The sequence below is a fragment of the Chroicocephalus ridibundus genome, chromosome 5, assembly GCF_963924245.1.
Source record: "Chroicocephalus ridibundus chromosome 5, bChrRid1.1, whole genome shotgun sequence".
In the NCBI taxonomy this organism is placed as follows: Eukaryota; Metazoa; Chordata; class Aves; order Charadriiformes; family Laridae; genus Chroicocephalus; species Chroicocephalus ridibundus.
In genome coordinates, this window is record NC_086288.1 from 81,303,441 (window position 1) to 81,329,289 (window position 25,849).

At 38.5% G+C, this 25,849-nt stretch overlaps 1 protein-coding gene across 5 annotated transcripts in view; it reads right to left on the reverse strand.

The window, feature by feature from the left end:
• WDR17 (WD repeat domain 17) overlaps positions 1 to 25,501 on the reverse strand; it is a 61,048-nt gene extending 35,547 nt beyond the window's left edge. For 2 of the 5 annotated variants that reach the window (XM_063335945.1, XM_063335944.1), the window contains exons 1-4: positions 17,166 to 17,584; positions 7,306 to 7,434; positions 6,092 to 6,275; positions 4,096 to 4,326 (exon numbers count right to left, since the gene is read on the reverse strand). In XM_063335945.1, coding sequence (XP_063192015.1) covers positions 4,096 to 4,326; positions 6,092 to 6,275; positions 7,306 to 7,434; positions 17,166 to 17,276 — 655 coding nt within the window. In that variant the 5' untranslated portion in view covers positions 17,277 to 17,584. Of the gene's footprint in view, positions 1 to 4,095; positions 4,327 to 6,091; positions 6,276 to 7,305; positions 7,435 to 12,879; positions 12,987 to 17,165; positions 17,585 to 25,365 lie in introns of those variants that run through there. The other 3 variants (XM_063335947.1, XM_063335948.1, XM_063335946.1) reach the window with 3 other exon arrangements.
• Positions 25,502 to 25,849: the final 348 nt, after the last annotated feature.

Here is a 25,849-nt window from a genome sequence, read left to right on the forward strand (position 1 = left end):
AATTCAAAACCTGCACAACAGAAGATACATCACTTGACGATCCGTATTATCGAGAACCACAATTTTTAACACCACTCTTATTACCCACTTTTTGTTTTTACAGAGAGCTGGCTCTTAGTTTTATAAGATCGTGTACAATCCAAATGAGAAATTAACACCACAGATCTGTATTTTTGAAGTTGTGATCTTGTATTAAAACCCCCAAACTAATATCGTACCCCATTTCTAGAAATAATTAATTGATATTTTCCGTTATTCAGTTTTTAATCTGATTTTCAATTTTCATAATGCAGAATACAATGAATTTGTCATATTATGATAAAAGCCAAGACCTACCTACATTCCTCAGTGACTGATGTAAAACAAAGCCTATTCCAATACATAGTGAAAAAAAATGCTGAAAAGTTTTTGTCCAGTGGGGAACATTCTGAATATTCAAATAACTCTCACGATTATTTTCTAGGGAAAATGCTATTATATCTAGGGGAACTTTATAACCCAGTTACCAGAAATAGGGGAAAGAATTTAAGACTGTGCAACAATTAGTAGCATAAACTGATTTCTCCATTCCACTTATATTTGTGTATAAGACAACTGGAAAAGCGCCGTTGTCTCTTTTGAAGCATCAGGAATAACAGGAATGTCATCAGAAACAGCATCAGATAAATGCTTTACATCTGCCAAAACCGCTGGGATTCCCAACTTGTTTAACAATGTCCCCTGCTTACTTTTCAGTTCGGAATGAAAATCACCATTCAAATGAAAACGAAGACCTAACCACACGGCAGAATTGTCGTTTTTCAGGTAGCTTTACAAAAACTAAAGGCAAAAAGCCCTCGAGCGATCCAAGCCAGTCCCGTTCAAACACTCCAGTCCCAAGAGGGCACAACCAGCCGGTGGGGAGCGTGGAAATCGAGGAGCTACTCAGCTCTCCCTGGGCTTCACAAAAGAGGCTGGAAGCAACACTGATGGAAACCCAAATTGTTAAATTTTATTTTCCATTAAAAGGCGGCATCAGCCCTGTGAATCATTCAGCTGAGTCACGGGTCATTTAAGCAAGCTGTTCTTATTCTGGGAACAAATGAAAGGTGAACTAGGACACAACCTTTGCTCTACACGACTGCGCTGCCTTTCTTCAAAAACAGGGACTAATCTTAAATCCTCGCATGTTCTTCCTTCACGCTGAACGTGCTGCTACAATGGATGGGCTGGAGTTAATTAAAAGAAAGTAGAGCCAGAAGAGAAAAACCTGAAGAGATAGCAACAATGAAAAAAAGAAAAAGGTGTGTCATCTCCTAATTCGGCAGCAGTGACTCCCCGCTGGGCAGCGAGAGCAGAGCCTTCCAGTCTAGAGCCAGTCACCCCGGACTTCCAGGCAATTAACGGGAACCCGTGGATGTTCAGGTTCTCTCAAGACAGTGTTTTGTACGATAGTATTTCACTTACCCTACAAAAGGATTGAAGCCTTTCAAAGTAAGGAATAGAATTTTATTTATTTATTTTTTAATTTATTTCACTCGGTGACAAACTCAGTTCTGTCCAACAAGTCGTGGTAGACATTCCGACAGGAGGTACGGGAGGGCTGAGCTTCAATCTCAAAGCAAAAAATTGGCTTTCTATTCTTTATTGAGAAGTACCAATTCTTTGTGATCCCTCCCCTTTCTTTTTTTTTGGAAAAAAAAAAAAAAAGAGAGGGGAGGGATCACAAAGAATTGGTGATCCCTCCAATTTTTTTTTGAAAAAAAAAAAAAAAAAAAAAAAAAAGAGAGCCTATATTCATCCTTCTGATACCACTTTCTTCTAAGTATTGTTATTTTTTAAAAGCTACTAATGACAAAAGTCAGATGAATTTCAACTATAAATTGCAACCTAGAAACCTGCAGTTGATAAAATAGATAACTTGGATAAGCCTACGTTTTCAATTATATCCGAATGTTAAGACACATATTAAAGTCATTTATGAAAGTGTAACCACAGTAATGGTACTTATATTTTATTACAGCAATACAATCTATTTTTCAATTTTAAATAATTTTGAAACCTATTTTAATGAAATTATCTGCTCACCAAAATTTTTGTGATCTATTCTTTAATACATCTATGTTTTTACCTCAATGAATCCTTTGCCTTTTTTCTAATAGCATAAAGAAAGCAAGTTAAAAGAATACTAACACTGGTCTGCGTTCTTTCAAAGTCATTAGGATTGCTCCAATGTCACTGTCTTAACCACAAGAATATAATCCTTTGAATTAAAATATTCAAATTTCTTTGAAAAGAAATTGATTCTGAATGGCAGCTCTATGGTATTTCAATTAGTGGTTGTTCTTGAATGCATCTGAATTTGTTGTAGTAATTTATCCCACAGTAAAATTTGCTACTTGGTTCTGACAATTAATTCCTGAGTAGACCTCTGCAGATGGGTGATTTCTTTGTTTCCTAAAATCAAATAAAAATCCTACTTGACTAAAAAGTTTTTTACATCCATTTCATTAAAAGAAGTGTGCCAAGGTTTGAAAAACACTTAATATGATCCAACAGAAAGTGTACTACTTTTCTTGAATAATTTTGAGAAAGTGAAATTCTAAACAGTTTAAAAACGAAAAACTGAAAAGTCCATTTTTAAAAGCCAAAGTGGAACATTTTCTTTTCAATTCCAAAGAATGTACGAAGTAGAAGTAAACTGCACTGCTTAAATCCAGGATTTTCAGTGAAAGAGTTCTGACAAAAATTTCCACCCAACTGCGTATAAACTTTCAACTTTTTATTTCTCGGTTTGAAACCAAGTATCTAACATAAGTTAACAGGGAAAAAAATTATGGTTAATGTATTTTTATTTTAAAACGATCTTAATGAATATGTATAATTTACAATACAATGAAAACTAGCCTAAAGACAGAGCCTGGCAAAATTTCTGTGATAATCTAAACCCAATTTCAAGCTGATGCAAGTAGGTTTTCCCTACTTGCAATAGCGGATAATTTTCAATAAACAAATTTTTATATCAGCAGAGGTGTGGTACATACAAAACTGCCACCGCTGCTACCTTTTTTAGCCGATATTATATTTGCATATGCAGAATATAATGGATATTTTAAACCCTTTTCCTGTTATTTCTATTTTCCTGTTCACATCATTCTAGACAAACCATGAAAAGTCGCAGCTCGATACATATTTCGAGGTTATCGTATTACAATAGATTTTCTTTTCCCAACGCCAATACTAATTCAGTCAGTGCTACTGAAGCAAGAGAATCTATTCGCTGTGACATCCTGAGTGAAACTCGGGAGAGTGAGCTGAAGAAGGAATTTTGCATAATACTATGTAAAATTAACACATTATTTAAAGAACAATTTTTCTCACCAAGTTGAAAATCAGTTTTTCCTGGAGGAAAAAGAAGTATCCAGGGGAAAAAAAAAAAAAAAAAAGTGAAATAGTCCACCTAATACAGATATCTGTCTTTGTAGAAAGCAGAGCACTAAATTTTAGCTTCAAAGGAGTTCATTAACAAGGCACCTTCATTAGCAGAGCACTGGACTGCGGTTGAGGTATGCGCAAATGTGCTCAGTGGATTTCAGACACAGAGATAAACAGTCTTCCATATAGTCTTTGATAGAAAAAAAATCATGAAGGTAATACGAAGCGTGACATGAAATTCTACCTACAGAAATGCCGAGGACTCCAGAATATGAAGCAGAAGATTCTAGAACAAATGCAAACCAAGGAAAAGACAAAGTGAAAGATTCAAGACAATCCGTTTAGAAGAACAAACCTGCCGGGAAATATAGTGCAATAGAATATCACAGCTGTTATCATTCCCTAAAAAAACCAGCTCATTGGACTTGTTGAAAATTGCAATGTTATCTTTGTCACAAAAGGGAAAAGACAGAAAGAAAATGCTCTGGGCTCTTTATCTAAGGAAACATATTTTTGTGATATGAAGGAGTAGGAATACTATGAAGTAAGAACAATTTTTATGTCTGTGTATACATTATAAAACCTAAATGGAAAAAGTGCAGAATTACACACTTACAGAGAGACAAAAACAAGTTATATCTATCGATATAAAAATAAATATTTTACCATATCCCTTTTTACCTGGCTGAAAAATAGACAGGCTTCCATCAGTATGTCCAAACACTACTTTTCCTCTTTTCTTTGGATGCCATCTAAACAGACTGATATCTGACAAGAAACTATGTGCATCTCTGTGCACGGTTACCCCGCTGTCAGGTCCCGAGATAGTCCAAATGTACAACGGACCTCGGTGGGACACAAATGCCACCGCATCACCGGCGTTCCAGCACCAGCTAAGGGACGCAGGAATTCCTGAAACACACAGGGAAATCTTGTAAGAACCAGGATATGAAATTCAGTGTGTTCCTGCTTGACTCGGTATCAACAATTGTCTTGAAAAGCTGTAGAAATAATTATTCTTCTACATAAAAATGATTAGATGAAATTTCGACAATGGCGTGAACATCTTATGGTATAAAAGTGAACAAATATCCATAGGCATGAAGTAGAATTCTTTCCCAAATTATTTTAATACTACTTTGATGGGCTGTATTTTACGATCCCTGTACTTGTTTCATTAGTGCCAAAGACAATCACACATATGAAAGAGGATAAGCCTCATCCTAGAACCAATACTTCCATTCATTCCCAACTCCGTTCACCATTATGTTTTACTGTAACCTATTTGCTACCAAGCTGGTAAAATACTGAAAACTTTAAGATGGGTTTTTTTTTTTTTGCAAAACACCATGAAATTTAAATTAGAGAGAAGTAAAACAGGGGCAGATATTCATGACAAAATTGGAAAGCCAGCTCTGCAATCAAAGGGAACTCTCGATAGCTTCCTCCTGGATACTGGATCATTTTAATTCAGCTGCCTAACGCCTAACCGTGGGCGCTAAGGGTTTTGACCTTAGCGTCTCCAACCCTCATTACCCTCCTAATTTAATGATGTGTGTCTGAAGGAATAAATGACAGTAAGACAAACTCCTCAAGCTGAAAATTCAAACCTGTTTGTTCTTAGACGCTTTAATATGGCAGCGTCAGAGAGAATAACAGCAGCATTAATAGGACATTTAAAAATATTACCCTAAAAGCAAATTAGCTTTTAAAAAGTTTAAAATAATACTAACTCTTCTTTCACGTGCAGCCATTGGCTGAAGTAGCTTTTTAAACAAGGAATGTATTAAAAAATAAGTATCAGGTTTTATATTAATGCATAATCTGATAGAATATTCCTTTTAGTATAGATCAGTGTGATTTTTTTTTCTACTTATTCCTTCTGCAGGATATTCAAGATGTATGAGATTTTCAGAGGTATCCTAAATGCTCTGGAAAGAGCAGAGTAGGGGGGGGTCCCGAAATATCTTAGAAGATCCTGAGATATTGACTGTTCTTGGGTTGCACCTATTTTCCAAGAATGCAAACGTAGGAGTCAAGGACACGGGACAGGGACTGACTGTAAGAACAGAAATACGGGCACTGGTTTTGACAGAAGGGAGTGAATCCGAACTGGGCAGGGAAAGGTGGCAGATGCAGATTTTTAACCCCCTAAACTTCTACTACAATCTCCCAATCAGCAGTTTCAAGTCCTGAGAGAAAATGCAGGTAGACAAGCATTAGGGTATTTAAACAAAAATTCTTTCTCAAATTCACTGATAATTTATACCTGAATCTGTCGAAGGCTACATTTTATTTGCTTTCACTTCCATAAAGTTACCATAAAAACACACAAGGTCCAAAAGTTAATTATTTATCCTTTTATACAGTGATGGAAAAAAAATGTGGGTTTTTTTTTCCTACTCACGAGAAGTCAATGGCAGAGTAAATTCCTGAATTTGTCGAGTACTTTAGAAATATGGATAAACTCTTTCTTTACCAATTAGAGCAATTTACTCGAACACACTATCATTATTTTTCTAAAATGAACTGCATCAAATCCAACAAGAATGTTGTGTTACGCAATTTCTAAACCTCTGGCCTACCAACTGCTTAGGGTTTACTCTATATTGAGTATTTCTGACACCTGTGGATGAAAAAGCTGTATGGATCAAATACATCTCCATGTCTGAAATACCTTTTGTATTGTCCAGCTTGGCCACAACTTTCTGCTCAGTCACATTCCAAATAATCACTAAACTATCTGCACTGGCACTTGCAAACACGTCAGGGTTGTGGGGACACCACGATATGGCTGTGATTGTCTTCTTATGCTCAGACATAATTGCCCGCAGCTTGAATTCGTTGTATCGGTGATCCAGCTAAACAAGAAGTAAAATTCATTTTAGAAACACATATTTTGTAACCTCATTTTAAGTACTGTTAGGTTGAAGAACAGTTCATATAACAGTGTTAGACTTGCAGATGAATTTATAGAAGATTTCACAATTGTCAATACCTGACGTCTCAATAACTTAAATTTTCATACATTTGACTTGGACAGTCAAGTTCTCAAATATTCAATTAGCCCAATGTGGATTAACATTGTCTATCGTCTTGTCACTTGTAAACTATTATATTCCATTAATAACTGCACTCAAACACCATCCTAAAAGGCTTTATTTATAGGCATGGTAATAATCATTCAGTAATCTGCAAGGGGTTAAATGGGATGGAATATGAAAATGAGTTTGAAATCCTTCTCACTTCTTAAATCACTCAGTACAATTAAAAAAAAATTAAGATAACCGAGTGCCCAAACCTGGCATGGTAGATTTTGTTTATTTTAATCCTACTAGCAGTCTAAGTCATGAAGTTAAAATAAGTGCATCCTTTATTTCCTGACATGTTTCTCAGTCTGAAAATTCCATATCACAGCATTTCTATTTTTTTGGTTAGGTGCTGATGTGTAGTAACTGCGAACCTCCGAAGACCACAGTTGAGAAATGAAGCGAGCAATAACTTGTTCCAAAGCAAAGAAAGGTGGGCCGCTGAACCCCCAGCTCTGCAGAGCGGATTAAACTCCTTCAAAAGGCGACTGTTGCACCACGTGGCAAATGAAACTGTGGAACTGCCGCAGCTCTCCCTCGGAACCCGCTCTTCTGTCACTGCACTTCATTCACCTCAAGTGTTTGCTAGATTTAGAGCCTGGCTCTTAAGAATAATTCCTGACACATCCAACTTCAAATATAAAGTTTACATCAATTTTTGCACTAGCTGTAACAAGGAGAAAAAAACAATATGGAAGAGCTTTACATAGGCATCACCTCAGCAGCAATCATACACTGATCGAAAGGGTTCAAAGTGAGATAGACAGAAATGTCACTGGGCTGTGAAATGGAAGAATCTTACCTGATAAATATAAACAGCAAGGGTAGCACAGTAGGCAAATCTGTCCCCGCTGGCAGCACAGACATCCTTGTTCCACGGCTGACATCCAGCAGCTAAAAGCCCCACTTGTTTAACCTGCGACATTTTTGCCTTTAAAACAGAAATTCATGAGACTACAACAAGATGACAGGATATTAAAGAACAGAATAATACATTTTTGCTCCCATAAATAACGTATAGATATGTCCCTTAAAAATAGAGCTAGCCTTTATGTTTTAACAGCAACATCCTGTGGTTTTGAGGTACAAATGAATGTAGCTGAAATAAAGCCAAGCAGATGTTCACAGCCTTCAGTGCTACGCAAGAAAGGGATTTTAACACCGTCCACAGGAATCCATTTGGGAGAAAAAAAGGGGGGGACAGCACATGAAAGCTGGAAAAATGCTTGATTTGTCCTAGCTGAAGCTGCTCTTGATCACTTCACACTGCAGTTGGGTTCAACGCTGTCCCTGTCCCAGTGTAATGCTCCTGCCGTTCTCCCCTTCAGCCCCCCAAAGACAGCTGGACAAAACAGACCACATGCTAATGGTTTTGGTTTAAGTAAGTTAAGCAACGTGTCTAAGAAGGTCTTCAATCCACTTGTATCGAACAACTACACGTTTCTTATCATCATCCTTTTTGGAGACGCTTTCTAAATTTTCTTAATCACTGTCTAACAAAAAAGTGGAAGAAAACTGGAAAATAAAAAGCAAAGCTTAGTGTAACACTGCTGGATTCTTGCGTAACAAACACCACCTCCACTGGCCAAAACAAATCAAACTACCAGCTCTGCTCCGAATGACGTCGCCATAAAACCACAAGCGATGCTTTGCTGGGACAGACCCATTATCCCCCTCGCCCACATTTGATTCACGGTAACGTCAAAATGTTACCTAGAGCTCATGCGCCTGGCCGTTTTCCTAAGAGCCACTGACACACTCTGCTACGACCAAGAACGTGCACGTTTGCAAAGGTATTGTTAAAAGCTAACAGCTGGGTGGCTTGTACAAGATGACCTCCAGAGGTCCCTTCCAACCTCAACCGTTCTGTCATTTAAAAGAAAAAACATTCAAAGTGAGCCCTGTTGCATTTGTTTACAGTAGACAAAGGGAAGGCCATATGTTTTTACAGAATCTCTGACTGGAGAGAGTCCACCGGAGGCTACAAAGGTGATGAAGGGGCTGGAGCATCTCTGTGCTGAGGAAAGGCGGAGAGCCCTGGGGCTGTTCCGCTGGGGAAGAGCAGGCTGAGAGGGGATCTATCAATATCTAAAGGGCGGGGTCAAGAGGATGGGACCAGAGTCTTCTCAGTGGTGCCCGGTGACAGGACAAGGGGTAACGGGCACAAACTGGAACACGGGAAATTCCATCTCAACACGAGGAGGAACTTCTTTGCTGTGAGGGTGGCAGAGCCCTGGCACAGGCTGCCCAGAGAGGTGGTGGAGTCTCCATCTCTGGAGACATTCCAAACCCGCCTGGACACGTTCCTGCGCCACCTGCTCTGAGTGACCCTGCTCTGGCAGGGGGTTGGACTGGGTGATCTCCAGAGGGCCCTTCCAACGCTGACTACCTGTGATTATGCAGTTCACTCAGAAACCAGTCTTCACATGATACAGAAGTCCTTGGTTCAAGCCAACTGTGAACTGATGCAATGCCTGCTCCATCACTCTGCAGAAATAACCATGGCTTTACCACCACTTAGAAAAGGCTCCAATGGCCAAACAACCGCGACTGAGGTTGACAACAATGACTACAATGACTAGGTGGATGACAGCCTGCAACAGTGGGGCGATCCAAACAGCAGAACAAGGTCCACATTGCTGCAAAAGGGATTCACCAGAGAAGTTAAATCAAATCCAAACAAGGCTCCGTGCGCATGACTGAAAGTACTATCCGTACACAAGGTATTTGGATGACCCAGAGCTGCAACCTCGTCAGATGTGTGACTTCAGCTGGGCCAGCAGCAGAATCCAGGTACAGGAAAACAACTGCACCTACATTAGCGAGCTCCTGCAGAAAAGACCCTTCTGCTCCAGACTGGTGAAGGACAAGTCTGCTGAGCTTCACCGTACCACTGAGCGCTTCAGCATGGGCTCAAGTTAGGTCCAGACATAAAAATTTACTCCTCCAACTAGGTTATAGAATGTATAAGGACACTTTTATACTGTAGATAATGGACTGAGGGACATTATGTGGAAAAACACTACGTGGATTATGAAGGATAAGATCTTTAAGTCAAAGGGCTGAGACTAATCTTTAAAAGACAGGAGGAGTTATGTTCAATTTACCAAGTGTGAGGTGCATTTTCAAGCCCCACAAAGGAAAGGGAATTAAAAAGAAAAAAAAAGAAAACTTGATACCAACTGCATGGAGGGGGGAATATTTTTCTGCATGACATCAATATTAAGGCATATTTAGGAAAAACTTTGTACAAGTACAGTAATAGTGACCAATAGTACTCAAGAGACCCTATCGGTCAATATTGACAAAAAGCTCATTTTATAAGTGTTAACAAAATTTCATTTTAATGCATATATACAAGGGATGAATATGAAGTTGGAGGATCAATTTTATGTTCCATTTTTCTTATCTCCTTGGGGTATCTGCTTGGCAGATAAATAGTAATGAATAAATATAAGAAGAAAGTCTCCCTCTCTCTCTCTCAGTTGGACAATGTGAAAGAAAAAAAAAAAAAAAAAAAGAGAGACTTATTTTGGGTGCTTCTTTAGCAGAAGGTGAGGATCAGATTGAAGGTTTGGGACTGATCATCTTGAAGATATCACTGGTTGTAGTTATAGTGCTTAGAGGTTCTGCCTGAGTTCTAAATGCCTAAAGAAAATGAAACACCAATGTCTGACCTCTGAAAACGTTGGTAAAGGAGATGGTACAACAACAGAACAGGAATATGGAGAAAAACAAGTTACAAGATACAGCTCTGCTGTGGACTAGTGCTTCGGCTGTTAGACTTCCTTTCTGTCTCTGCCAACAAGATTAATTCTTCTGACTTCTGCAGCAAATAAATTAGAGATTCTAGAGAGAACAGTTCCATAAATTGCATCACCTTGCAGTTCACTGGCAATCCAACTCAGGTTGTAAATGACATGAGTCCCAGAAAAAGCAATTTATCTTATTATTTAAGGACTGATCATCATCACCACAAAGTGACAAAAAATAGACTGCAAATTTCTGATTTTGCCATTTAGGAGAATTACAAGTTCCAGAGATCCCTTCAGCGCAATTAAAGTATTAATCACGCACATTCAGAACTATTTGGATCTGGGGCATTCCGAATTGCAAGACAGACTTTTTGTAGTCACAATGAAAAAATAACTGGCCCCGTTAACAACCACTTTTTCTGAAATTAAAGTCGTTCGGTTGATTACACAACAATTTACTAAAATGCCGAATAATACCTGGAACCAGAACTCATGCTTTTCACTCTTTAATCCAGGGAAAATTATGGTTAAAGCCCTAGGTATGTCAGCAAACAAATAAGGAACATTAAAAAAGCCATGGAGAAGTAGAAGAGAATTAGGTGTACAATATTGGATTATTGTAGGTTTAGTTTGTAGGTTAAACGCCTGTAAGATTGATTAAAAGTTAACATCTCTTTAGACACTAAGAGCGCATAAATATTTATTTCATAATAGTAACAGATTTGTCTCATTTTGTACAGATCCTCTTCTTTACCTTCCCATATGGGAGCTAAGAGCTTCCTGATTTGATGAAGTTTCACCTGTAAAAATATTATCTTAAATCTTGTTTCATTTGCGGTTTGATTACAGGTAAAATGGATTGTAACACTAAGATCTCTTACAGACGCTAATACAGAATTCCACAATTGTTTCTTTTGGAGTATCAACAGATTTGATTTGTAGGATTTTGCAGTAATCTGTGTTAAAAAAAAAAAAATCGTATTAATATATTTGGTAGATCTTCCTTTTTGCCTCGATGTGAGATAGAAAGTTATTCCTGACTACATGAAACCTAGTCTGTAGGAAAATACTGTTCTAGGCAGCTGAGAATAAGGGAATAAGGAGGATTCCAAGGCAAGTGCTGGAATCTAGAGCAAAAAGGAAAAGGTCCTCTACACTGCTTTTACAATTACCATGATCACACAAACCAGACTTCGGGTTTGGAGATAGCTCCGTTACTAGTGCTACTATTTCCATGTTTTCCATGCAGCTGATTGACAGCAAAGGGGCTTTTCTACACTTTTTTTTCATGTCATCAGGACACCTGCATAGTTTAGTGTATTTTCATGGTCTCCAAATGCATATGTCACCGATTAGAATTCAGGCCTGACCAAAAAAATCATTGTTATCACATGGCTATGTAGTTATTTCAGCCTAGTTCTGAATGTATGTCTGCAAGCATTGCTGGATATGCCATATTAAGTACTGTATTTAAAATAGAAGAACACATTTGTCTTCTCTTTTTCTACATTAACATTAAAGACAAAAGGTAACTTTAATATGTTTTTTTGCAGAAACTCACCAATAGAAGCCTCGTTCACAAGTTTAATTTAAAACAACCATTTTTAAAGTTATTTATTATTATTTTTCTTAAAGCCTGATATTCAAATGAAAATGTCCCATAAATAAGATCAACATTTAGTTGAAAAAAAGCTGCTTTGTGATATATTATTTCCCTGAGTTAATAACTCGTGCTTAAGAAGCATTATTAAGTTTTCACTCTTCATATAGATGTTTCCTATTTTAGTATACGTAAAAAAGTCACATATGTAAAATATTCCGAGCTGTATAGAAAGGAATTTGCACTTTATTTACTAATATTTGCTGTTTAAAAATTGTTACTATTTCCTTGCAAAGAGTTATATACAGTTTTACAAAAAATACTGCGATTGAGAAGGAGCATTTGCTTTGTAATTCAGTACAATCCTACGCAGAAGAAATTGCAATCGTGTGCCATACCGACTGTTATTCTCTTGTACGTATCATGCATTAAAGCAGTTTCCTGCAGACCTTTTCAGACGCTATAGATTTCTCTTGAACACCCTTGTAGTAGAAGGGAGAAAGCAGCGTCCATCAGAACAGCCTGAGTAAAATGGCAGAAAACTAGAAATGCAGTATAATTGCGTAAATACATACATATGTATGATTTCACACATGTTGTTATGTTGCCTCCTTTTTTTTTTTTTAACAATGGACATTTTTCATACTTTGTTAAAAAAGCATTTTATTTCAAAATAAGGGATGTACAAGTAATTATATTGGACTCTTAAGTATACACTGAAAAAACCTATGCATGGAAAAAAAGGTATAGCAGCCTGGGAAAGCTATCAAAGGATGCCCACAGTTTCCAAGGAGATGAAGGGAAGAGGGAGGACAACAAAAACCTTTCTTTTCAATTGGCATGAGCAGAAACATGCTAAGTTCTTCCTTTTTGCTAAATATAGAAAAAAAAAACCCCACATTAAACTGAAATTCGGTATACCATAGAGTTAATATTATTTAAAAATAACAACTGAATGGACTAGATACATAGACATGGCTATATACCAATAAGTTAAAGATAAATGCCTAATAATCCCTACCTTAGCATAGGTATCATTTTTTGTAAACCACTTAAGAATTTCCATGTTCATTCCAATACCTCGCTGCTCCCCAAACTGCAAAATCTTGCTCTGGTTGTAGAATGAAATCACTTTACTTGACAGATGAAGGAACTAAACCTTGATGTTCCCAGAATAATGCAGTTAGTAAAGGATGCAGGAGAAGAGACGGAGCATTGTGTCGCACCACTCACAAGCCGGCAGTGTCAGTAGCCTGGCAACTGCAGCTCTTTAACAGGCACCATTTTAATTTTAACCTAACTCCTTTTTCTCTGCTTCAGCCACGCAGCGTATTTCGTTGCTCGGTGTATTTCCCGATTGCACGACAATGATATATTCAGAATAATAATAGCTCTTTAAATCCATCACTAAGCACCCTTTAATTATCAAGAGATGTACTTGCATGTTGTAAGTATTCATAACTTCATAACCATCAAGCACAAGCAATAATATCTGCTTATATTGCGTCCATACGATGTAAGACCTGTCCAAATGAGTCCATATGCAATATGGCATGCACGCAAAAGTGAATATACTGTATCCTTACGTTATTCAACATGCTTCTGAATATACAAACCCCTACTTTCTGAACAGCTATAAAAGCGTTCGCATCCTCTGCTTCTGTTTAATAGTAGAAGAAAGTGACAATGGCATTGTCACTATCTTCCAATTAAGTTTGTATGTTTTCTTACATGGAAAGCTTCCTGTCACTCCCGTATGTTCGATATATAAAACTGCTATATCTCATCCAGACTATTGTCCCCAGGTACCAGTAGTATGGTCAATATGTCAATGATAATATAATAATTAAAGACCTTCTTCAGTGATATAAAAGTGGTGTCTCCTTAAAGACATTGGCCATATTTACTCATCTTTGTGGCAAACACCATTGGAGATGAAAATCGCTCTCCACAGCTCCCTGAAAGGAGGGTGCAGTGAAGTGGGGGTCGGTCTCTTCTCCCAAGTAATGGGTGACAGGACAAGAGGACACAGCCTTAAGTTGCACCAGGGGAGGTTTAGATTGGATATTAGGAAATACGTCTTCACTGAAAGGGTTGTCAAGCGTTGGAAGAGGCTGCCCAGGGCAGTGGTGGAGTCGCCATCCCTGGAGGTATTTAAAAGATGGGTAGACGTGGTGCTGGTGGTTTTTGTCAGAGTTAGGTTGATGGTTGGACTCGATGATCTGAAAGGTCCCTTCCAACCAAGGCAATGCTATGATTCTTTGAAAATATGACTGGTGAACTGACAGCTTCAAATTCATTACCGTATCCAACGGGACCAGTTTGGAGCACCAGATAATGGATAATGAATTTGTCTTGTTAAAAACATGAAGGTCTTCAAACCTACCAAGAAATCTCTGGGCGTCTGCAGGACGCAGCAGAAACCAACTTCTTCCTGATTGTGCCTGCCGGAACCAAGTCTCATGTAAGAACATAAACATCATTAGTGCTAGGCCTCTCCCAACGGGGCTGGAAACCACCAAGCACATTATAGCCATGTTAAGAAATTAAATTCTTATTATTATGTCCAGACACATGACATAAAAGACAACTGGAAATATTCTGGTACATATGCAACTTAAAAGCCAACAGAAAAATCAAATTTACTAAGACTAAACAAAGCAATGAAATTTCCAAAAACTTTAATGTTTCTGGAAGGAGCATTTGAGAACTTAATACATTTCCTAAATTCTATTCTGTTCTATGCTATCTATCCATTACATTTAAATATATTTATATCTATTACTTTATGAATATGGGGAATCTCAAAAGTAAGCGTAAGCACATCAGAAGATGAGAAGAAATCTTACACTACGAAAGCTTTGACAATATGTATATTATCAAAGATCAGCTGTGATGGATTTTAATAGATCTGTAGGAAAAAAAAGAAATAAAGAAATTGTTGCCAGCATCATATTTCAGTTATTATTTCTTAAGAACCAGACAGCTCAATATCAGTTCAGCTACTCCCTTTAAACAGAAATTCTTCCTAATTTGTGTGGAATGCCACAAAATGATAAAGATTTTCCAGTTCTCAATGTGGACAACCACGCTGCAGTTACTAATGTAGGTCTCTGAATAGCCTCAGTGAGACTGTGCACACGCGACTTCAAACAACTGCTGCTGGGCAAAAGATGAGCAAAGACTGACTACATTAATCATGACAGTCACAATGTAGAATAATTACATAGGTTCATGCATGTACAAACAAAAGTTAACCCCTTCATACTTCCCAGCAGGGTCTAACCTAGGTAGTCTACTGCTTGTTAAAGGTTGGGTGCTAGTTTACCGCTGAGCAATATAGTCAGAGAGTTTGTATGCTTTTCTGGAAAAATTAGAAAAGTTTTTTCTACTTCTGTATACAATTCATGGCAAACAGACCATCCGTGGCTCCTGAAGAATCAGGAGATTAACCAGAGGCAAGAAGAAAGTGCCTTGGACAAGGCTTTTAATTTCAGCAAGGATCTTCAAGAACACCAGAAGCCTTGGCGAGACTCTGGCAACCAGCATTTGCAGATGACATTTCCTAACTCAGGATAATCCAGCAAGTGTTCAGTTATCCAGGCGCTGACTAGGAAAAGAACACTATTATCGAAAAGATCATTTTAAACAAACAAGTGTCCTGCTAGTGTTCACAGCCATTTTAAACCTCCACAATAAGCTCAGAGCCAAATTACTACTAGAATTAATTTGATCACAGCATCTCTGGCTTCACAAGGGAAGAAGTTGTGGACCTCTGACTGAAGTTTGGAAAAAGTTTGGATTTGAATGGATTCAGCCTGAGACTGAATTTTACAGCAACAAACACTTATTTGAAATCAAAAACAAATATACTAATCCAAGATAGATAGCTAAGGCCAACAATTTAACATTAAAAAGTCATAACTTGGAACAAGTCTTACAAGGGAGTGGTTTTGACTGTCTTGACTACACTACTTACACAGTTTAACTACTAATTCCTTGTTGTGCAACCCCAACAAAATAATCTAAAGAGCAATACTAGGGTTTGAAACACAGCATAGTGAAACGCTGGTATTTCTAACAACGCCTCACCAGCAATATTGAACTGGGTACCTAATCAACGCGAGGCATCCTATCTGGCAGTAGTAACAAAACCATCATCTACAGAGCATTGGTTAGTCATATGGTACCAGGAATCTAGTTTTCAGACACTGTATGTACTACAAAGAAATACACATAACCATGTCTGATCTCAGTACAAAGCATCTACGAGCTTCCAAAGAATTTTGGTCACATCTTCCATCCCAGAGCTACCACAGCCACCAGAAGATTGCTTTTCTGCTGGCCAACTGCCAAGACGACACTTCTGATTTCAGATAAAGTCACCTCTTGACACTTCTCACACCCGGATCCCTGAGGAGCAGCTATTAAAAGATAACTCCACATCTGAAACATCCCTATCATGAGTGACTTGTAAAACGAGCAACAGTGGAAAAGTATTAAAATCTGCTCGTTTTTAACACTCGTGAGCATATGACTGGCATTCCCAAGTAACAGACAATAATACAATTAAAGCTGCTTCAGTAGCATCTCCCACGTTCTGATTTGATAGCTGAGAATATACTATCAAAATGAGAAACAGAGAGTACAGAAACACATCGTTACATAAAGGAGCTTGATCCAGTGAAAGAAATGTGACTTATATTCGCTTCCCACCATCAATCTGAAAGCAGCAGCAGAACAAGCTTGTCCAAGGCATGCAGTTAATAAACGTTAAAAAAAGCCAAGAAATCCTGCAAAGGTTGCTATAGTAACGACTCCTCCTCCTTGGAAAAAAACATTAATAAAAATATACAGATATCCAAGGTACAACTTGGGAATGACCCTAGGTGAATTTAATATCTCCCAAATATTTTTGTTTTACTCAATTACTGCTTATAATTATTTTAGTTTCCTCCATGCACAATATATTAATTCCTCCTAACACAATGAAGTTAAATGCTTCATTTCTATCTCATTACATATTAAAGAATTACTACTCATTAAGTTATGCATCCTAAGAAAAATGCAAGTAGGTGGCCACCAAATTTGCAGTATCTTTTATCCAGCTGGCAACATTAATTTTCAAAAAATTCATTTTAGATGTGCTTATCTATGATGCAAGACCTCATTAAAACTACTAAAAATCCCTTCTTAGTACCACTATGGGAATATTACTTTTGGTACTAGTAATATAATAAACAGCAGCTTAAAGAAGAAAAATATAAAGGAAGCAAAAGAGAAAATATTAATTTAAACAATTCTTACTCGTTGTTGTCCTTCATACCAATCATCTTCATCAAACCAGTGGGAAATATAAGTCATCCAAGCCATGACAGAAGGCACAGTTGAAATAAAAAATACAGAACCTGAACACATGTAAGTACGAGTCCTGTCTTAAAATTTACTCAAAACTCCAATAAGCTACCCAAAGATCAGATCTGAGCTCTGTGATATGGTTCTACATTAGTGAGCTTTACATTCATAAATATATCATCTGGAATACTTTTAGCAGCAATTTAAATGCTACATGTATTGGATTCTGAACTGGAAAACAGAAATCAACACTAAAACAATTACTAGATTATACATTCCAGTATTTTAAATTCGAGCAGATTAGTGCCTCAAGCTCTATTTTACACTGCTTCTGAGCTCTGAAAATGAGGTGCTGTTTGAGTCAGTCTCATTTGTCTCCTAAAAAATTATTTTCCTTTTTTTTTTTTTTCCAATATACTGTCTGCAAGAAATGTGGTTGTGCACAGAAGCTTGTGTTGAAATGTAAAATCCCTTCAGAATCAGGGGAGTGATATGGTTTGGTTGTGTAGGGAGTGGTTTCGACTGGCACAGTAGGAGGAGCCATGATTATCCCAAGTGCCGAACGTCTTATATTTAACAATTTTTTTAAAAAGGGAAAAAAAAAAGAAAGAGAACAAGATTTGCATCTCTGTTGTTCACAGACAGCAGAGCCCAAAGGGCTCAGCTACAGCCACCAGCACTGGCTGGGAAATTTAAAAAGCCTAATTTTCACTAATTCATTGGAATGCATCTGCTCCTTTTCTCTCCCTTGGGAGAGTTTCACATATCTGACTGTATTTATTCCTTCTGCAGCTAGTTATCCTTCTCTGGCATGCTCCCAAGTTTCACCTCAGATTTCCCAGCGCATTATACCAGAGGAAACAAGAGGTAAAAAGAGGAATAAAAGCTGAATCACTCACGCCATAAGTGAGTGCTGCAGCAGCACACTTCATCAGCGGTGCTGTATAGGAGACACTGTCACACAAACCTTCCTGGCCGCATGCTTGCAGCGACTATCAAATCCTCAAAGACGACTAGTGAGACCTAAACAAAACCCATCTAGAAGCCAGACAACCTCTGCCTTTCTGTACTGGGTTAACGAGCCATTTCCCCCAAAATTCATAACATAACAAATGCAAAAGCTAGACTGTGAAGTCAATTGTCCAATCGAGAAATACACAAAGCAAAGTAGGAAAAGAAGAGCTGGAAGTACCAGATATCAACCTGGAGTTAGTGGTCAACATGACTTACCATTTCCAAAGAGCAATTCAGTGTCTTCCCAGAACCACTCTAGCACACGTGGTTTCCATTAGGGCTATTGTATACGCACGCCACCTTCTCAGATACACAGCAGGGAAATAAAGAAAAGCTGCAATACTTTTGCTTTCCAACCTCCTACTCAAAAAGAGAGCTCAAAAGCGTATACAGCCTTAAGATAGATTGCCCAATAAATGTATTTGCAATACTCCAGAGAGAATAAAAAGATAAACCAGATCCTGTTCATTTCACGCAGAAACAATTGTTTAATTCTTGCGCTGACACGGGGAAACGGAGGCTGCGTCAGGGAATGTTCAGGTTGGACATTAGAAAAAGTTTCTTCACCGAGAGGGTGGTCGGTTAACTTCTCATCGTTTGAGGTGGAACTTAAAATAGCCATCAATGCTGTAATATAAGATTTCTAGAGAAACACATATAATTTTAAAAACATACTTTAGAGAAACCCAAGATATCTTGCTGGGCCCAGCAACTTCAGCTGTTTTACACTGCCATGTGCATTTTGAAAGGCAAGTGACGTACACAAAATAAGCCATCTAAAAGCACACAAAAACAGCATTCTAGATTTAATGTTGTTCTGGGTCATTTCCCAATGCTTAGCACCTCCTGCATCCACAGTCCTATTAGCCCGTAGTCAAGAGCATTGTCCAGACTGCCCATGGCTATCACCAAGTCACAGAATCCTAGAGTTGCCTGGGGTGGAAGGGACCTTTCAGATCATGGAGTCCAACCATCAACCTAACTCTGACAAAAACCATCACTAAACCATATCTCTAAGCGCTATGTCTACGAATGAGCTTTTGCCACCAAATTTGCTATTATTTAATAATCTGTAGTTGTTATACTGTGCCAAACCAACCATGCACTTATTTTTTTCCAAATACTTTTCCAATCATGGTTTACGTTTCTGCTTAAATCTTATATAGAGAAATATTTAGACATTTGTATGTATCATTTCTTTAAAAAGTCAGGTTTGACATATTCTTGCCATAAATCAGTAGCATTAAGTACGTTGCAAAATTAAGAATGATTTTCAATTAGCTGACTATGTTTGCACCACACAGAAATTGGTATTTTAGTATGCTTGTCTCCAGATTTGCTGTACCCAATTCTATGACAATATTAATTCTCTGTGAATCCGTGTAGACATTATTTCATAATATGTCCCATCGTAGCTCTAAAAATTATCTACTGAATTACTATATACTAAAGATTAACATGCTACAACTTTGCATTTTCTCTTTTGACAAATTTTGAGGCCACAAAATTCATTGTGGGAGTTAATATCTTCATAACAAAAACCCACAACAAAAAACCCAAGAACAAAATATTTTAAAAATTCCTTAAATTACAGAAATTCATTACTTTCATAATTCGTATGGTATTATGTATATTCATTATATCAATAATTATAGCAAGGTCACCAGTTAAAAAGCCTCAGGTTTTATTTATTAATTAGTGCTTTAAGAACCTTTACATTGAGAACATGAAGCATGTAATGATCCTCAATATCCTAAAATGAATCCTGAAATACAATGTTTAAAGTAAGGCTGTTCAATTAAAAAAAAAAAAAGTCATATAATGACACAGCAACTCCATGTCTCAGTGATCCTGTCATTTGAGGTCAGTTAAGAATTAGATTTCCCCTACTCCTCCCACGCTATTAATGGGACGAACATAAGCAGGGCTCTAAATGGTTGTCCTTTTTTACTTTTCCCCTCATTTGCTCTTTCCCAAGAAGCTGTATGGATTTATCAGGACAAGTGGACAAACAGGATAGCCGGGCCACCTTGCAGTGATTAGAATAAGCTGTTAGTAAGAGACGTGCAACACCATCATCATCACCAGGTCTACACTGGGATGAGACTTTAGCACAACCTTCCCCCAAGAGTACAAGGACAAAAACACAGCTACTTTTAAGACTGAGCTTTATCAGTTTATGGAGGAGATTAGGCTCTAGCTGCCAACAATAGCACTGGATTGGACTTGATCACGTATCTTCCTAAGGATGTTCCATAATTGGATCTCGAAAAATAAATTCAATGGAACTTCATAGTCTTTTTTTTTTTTCTTTTTAAGAAAATAAATTAACACCTCTTAAGAACAAAAAAAAAAGTGAGTACGTTTACATGTAAAGTACCGCTGTCACTATGGCTTAGCAGGTGTTTCCATTCAAATGTTGTGAAGAATACATATAACATTTAAGAAAAGGGAAAGTTCAGCATCTCTGATTTTTAAATCCCTTGGTCAAAAGAGACAAAAAGGGCACACAGTATACGTATGGGGAAAAATTATAACCTTATTAATAAAGCAATGTCTATACTGAAATGCTTGTCTCAGCTTCATAATCACTACACCTATAAAATTCAAATGTACTCAGAGCTAAAGTGCACCAGTTTCTGTGGAAAAAAAAAAAAAAAAAGAAAAAAGGCAAAAGATCATGTTGTCTGTCAGCAAACAGTAAACAGCAAGAACGATGTTTCATGTATTTTTTGTATCATGCTCGTAGGATTTATCTATGTTTAGCTAAGTCATTCCATTCTAAGATGTTCTTCGGAAACATCTTAGTTTATAATAAATTCACATTATAAACAGCAAATCCCTGTCTGCAATGATAATGAACACATTTTAGATTGAATATTTTAATAATAATCACATTTTAAACTGTATTCTGCTAATCTGGATGTTAAGATAATAGTACTTGTTATTTAATTTATTTCTTAAATCTGCCACAGAAATGTGCTTAAATATAACAGAAACACTTCCAAAGTATATTTTACTCAACGTACCACGAACTTTCGTTAGCAGAAAAAAAATTCAGCATCTGAAACACAAACAAGGCCAGAGAGAACATAACTTGAAAGTAGGCAAAAAAATAATGAAAAAAGGAGAAATAATTCTCTCTAGCTGTGAAGTTCAAGGTAATACTTAAAATCCCTCAGATCTCGGTTACATCCCGGTGCTATTTACCATCTGTGCGTGTCTGTTAATGGAGGTGGTGAGCCGGGAGGGTTGAATACCCAAAGTGTGGATGACACCCAGCTGTGCATCGTCTTGTGCAAACTGTACCCGCTCGCACATCTGCAAATACTAATTTTCCAAATTTGGAAAACTTGCTAAAGCTGGACACAGGCAAGATAGAGTTGATTTTACCAGACGGATCAACTCTTGAAAAGTTTGTCTCCAAGATAATGTTCTAAAACACGGAGATTTCCTGTCTTAAGAATTTTTACAGAGCAGTCAGTTTAACACTTCAGGGGCAACCTGTGCTCCAATAACTACAAAAGCAAGAAGAACCCCGAAAAAAACCACCACAACCGCCTCCAAAAAAAAGAAACCTCTTTAACTGCAACAAGATTGCACTCCATTCTCTGGAAACCTGAATGGGATACAACTACATGTATGTTCATAGCCAGCAGGTTTAGTACAAAAAATGTGCTGTAGGTTAGTAACAAATGAATACAAAGCTCTTCTCAACACTGACCTCACACTTGAAAGTGGAAGTCTTAATTTTTCCTTGCTGGCATCTGAACTTATGTATGAAATTAATCTCCAGGATGTGACACATCCTCTTTCATTCCATCATTATCAGTCTCCCACTACAGGTATTTTCAGACAGTAGGTAACAACTAGAAAAGGAAGTTAAGAGAATGAAAATAGTAGCATTAATTAGTGCTCTTAGACCTTGATTTGCCTACGTGGGGGAAAAAAAATAATAATATAATCAACTCTAGCATAAACCTGCAAATGATTCCTTAATCAGATTGAAAAAGAGAATAAACAAGGTTAAAACCAAAGTAATTGGGGTTCAGCTTATTAATAAACTAGGCAATTTATGTCTCATTACGAAAGAGGCTACTGAGTAAGAGGCAAAAGTAGGTTGTCTAATCACACAAGTAATGTATCTAAGACAGAAACAAAACAGGAGATCTTAAAACGTATAAGTCAAAGGGCTGGGATAAACTCTATTTCCCCAAAACACTGCAAGTAGAGATGATTGGTTTCAAGAGACCATGAAAGTACAAACCGCACAACTATAGTATGACAAGCAGAATGGAATCAGTCAAAAGGAGGGAGAGGAAAAAACCCTTGGAAAAAATCAGTCAAACACTGGAATGTGATACATATTCAAAAGAGATGGATTTAAACATTTTAAATACAGCGTTTTAAAAAATTATGAAGGAGGAGGTAATTACCAGAGATATAGTAGTGTTATTTAAATCAAGACACCATACAGGCTAAGCAGCTGCATTCAAATTGGAAAGCAGATGAAAGTTCCTGTACCCGAACCGAACTTTTAGTCAGTAGAAGCATTAAGAAAAAAACTTCACTAAGTAGAGAGAAACTTCACCAAGATAAGACCTATAATATATAGCCCAAGAAAAAAAAGATGGCATTAATACTTTTCCATGCCAACAACTGCTTCCGAGTGCTGGGGATCCCCAATCATTGAATAGGAAGTTAGACACTGGACACCAAATACAAAGACTCATCGATGATGAAGACTTTAGAAATTACTAACTATCAACTTGTCTGCTTACACACAGCTTCCCCCATAAAACTGAACAAAGTAGCCCAAGTGGAAACACTAAGGAGGAGCCTTAGTAGAGACGACAGTGCAGTCAAGGTCATCACCATAAATGAAACCACCACCAAAGGACAGGAAGAACTGGAAGAGACAAGTTCCCACACGTAAGACTGCCTTGAGCGCTGGTATACGATATTGTTAACAACTCTGAAGGCAGGCAGCAAAACTCTACAACTTTACTGCTAATCTAGTGAATCCCACACATCACAGCAAAACCAAATTCCCCAACCTGTGCTAGAAAAGGATAAGGAATAAATGGCCCCAGTGGCTTCAGCCAAGGTGTATTTATAGGATTTAAATTGGGAAGAGAATACCATACGAAGCCTCCGTCCTTCTCCAGTCCCCAGAGCACAGCTCAGCTCCTGCCATAAATAATCACTAGCCTGAATGACACTGTCACTGAATTGCCTATACCCTACAGGTGAATTCTCAGTTCTCATAGCCAGTGGCTATAATTCAAATATTTTATCAATATTTACTTATCTTCTTGTGCTGTGCATCTTTTGCCTTATATTACAAAATATGTGAGTTACACAGTATCTCTACCAGATTTGCTGAAGTAACTCTTGTTGTCCGCATCCACACCAACTCACAGACTGCAGGAAGAGGAAATACTTCTTTCCCTTAGTTACCATCTCCTACCACTGCTAGAAATCAAATACTGGCCCACTGAGTGAAATGGACCATTAGTCACACTCAGTGAGGACTTTCCTATGTTGTTCTTGCAATGTGGAAATTTTTCTCATAGCAAATGACTAAATTAAAAGTTTATCGTTGTGTTATGGGTCCTTTAAATAGCCAGAGCTACTCAATGAGCCCAAGATTTGGTGCAATAGAATGCACAGAAGGATGCTTCTGTTGAAACAGAGATGGAAAAAGACAGTAGATATCTCGTCAGGAAGAATAATTAATAAGTTACCAAAAAATTAGTAAATAAAACAATCGTACCAAGATATTTTAAAATTTTTGCATTATCTGTATTACTCCGTACATACTCCATATTACCTTTGCAAGTTCTTTAGATCACGGTGTCGCCATATGGGTTACAACAATTAGCCAAAGATGATTATGGTCTTAACTGAAGCTTCTGATCAGTTCTGATACGCGAAACATAAATAACGGTAATGCAAAGTTAACTTGACTGATTCGTGCAAGGCACTTGTTCTCTAACAGAAACGTTAAAACATATCAGTAATGTATACAGTTGTTCCTTTTAATCAGGAAAGAATTTATTTGCAAATGGCACAACCTAAGGGAATTTCCCCTATTTCAAGACTACAAAAATCTAGGAAGTGCAAAGGTTAGCATACTGAACTTTATTTACAACACTAGGAAATATATCTTACCATGAAAACTTAAGCAAAGTAACACTTTGCTAAAGCTTGAGAAACATCTGGTTGTTTACTGTATATCTTTATTATCAGAATTCTTCCCCTCTTATGCTCTTACGAATAGCAGGGAACTGCATGTCATGGATAAATTTTTAAATAAGGCATAAAACCAGAAAGCTCTACACTCCTCATATAGAAGAGATTTAAACTCTAGAATTAGTTAGAAGAGACACAACAGAGTCTCTAACCCATGATGCTTGTGGAAGAGTGATGCTCGTGAAAGCATGACCATCAGAGAGATATTCTTGAAACAACAAGTTTGGGGGCTTGAAAAGGAGACTTCCAAGTCTTCACGTTCTACATCCTGCAGCAGTCAAGCCAGTTCTTAAGAACAGCATGGGTTTTACTGATTTTAAAATCCAGGATTATGTCCTTTACTACAGCATTCCAAGTAATTAAAGATCTCGCTCAGACTTTGAATTCATGCCTGCCACTTTCAAGCCTTCCAAAACAGTTTCTCAAACTGCCATGAGACCCTTTCTATGCAAAGCAACATCTCTTCAGACATTAGAGGAATTTATTTAACAGGAAAAAAACCGTTAAATACTTTTTTTTTTTCATTTGCAGAGCCCTCTATCTTAAATTTGTTCTGACAAGCTTGGCTCACTTAGCCTGTACTTTGCTTTTGTACTTGACAGATTTTTGTCATTCTCGAAGATCGTTTTTGCCACCCCCCCGCCCTTGTCCCACCTGGGAAAAGCACTTGAAGTATAAAGAAGCCCAGAGCTCTCTCTCCCTCCCTCCCACACAGCCGAAAAGTCCCCAAACCAACCCAAACCCCCACAACAATACCGCCAGCCCGCTCCAGGACACTTCAACCCCGCCATCTCCCCAGGGCCAGCCCCGTCCCCAGGCCGCAGGGCGGCCGAACCTCACAGCACCACCGCCCGCGGAACAACCGAGCCGGCACCTGCCTCACCCCGGCCGCGGCGGGCGGGAAAGGCCGTTACCGCATACCCCGAGCCCGGTGCCGCTCTCGAGGCCCACTCCCCGGTGCCGTTGCCGGCCGCGGCCCTCACCTACCCGCCCGCGCCGCCGCCGCGCAGCCCCGTCTCCCGGGCAACCCGCCGGGCCCGCCCCCGCCGGCCGCTCATTGGAGGAACCGCCGGCGGCGGGCGGAAGCGGGGCCCGCGTTGCTTAGCAACGGAGCCGCCGGGCGGGCGGGGGCGGCCCCGCGGCGGCCTGAGGCGGGGGGAGCCGAGGGGCGAACCCCCGTCCCGGTTCCGCCCTTGGGAGCCGGGCCAGGGCACGGAGAGGGGAGGTGTTCCCTCCCCGGCACCGTGAGGGAATCGGAGACCGGGAGGAAAGGGAGGATTTGACGCGCTTCAAGGATCCCCGGGGGGTGCCGGCCTCCCAACTCCGGACCACGCTGTGGTTAAGCTTAAATATTTTAAGATGCTTAA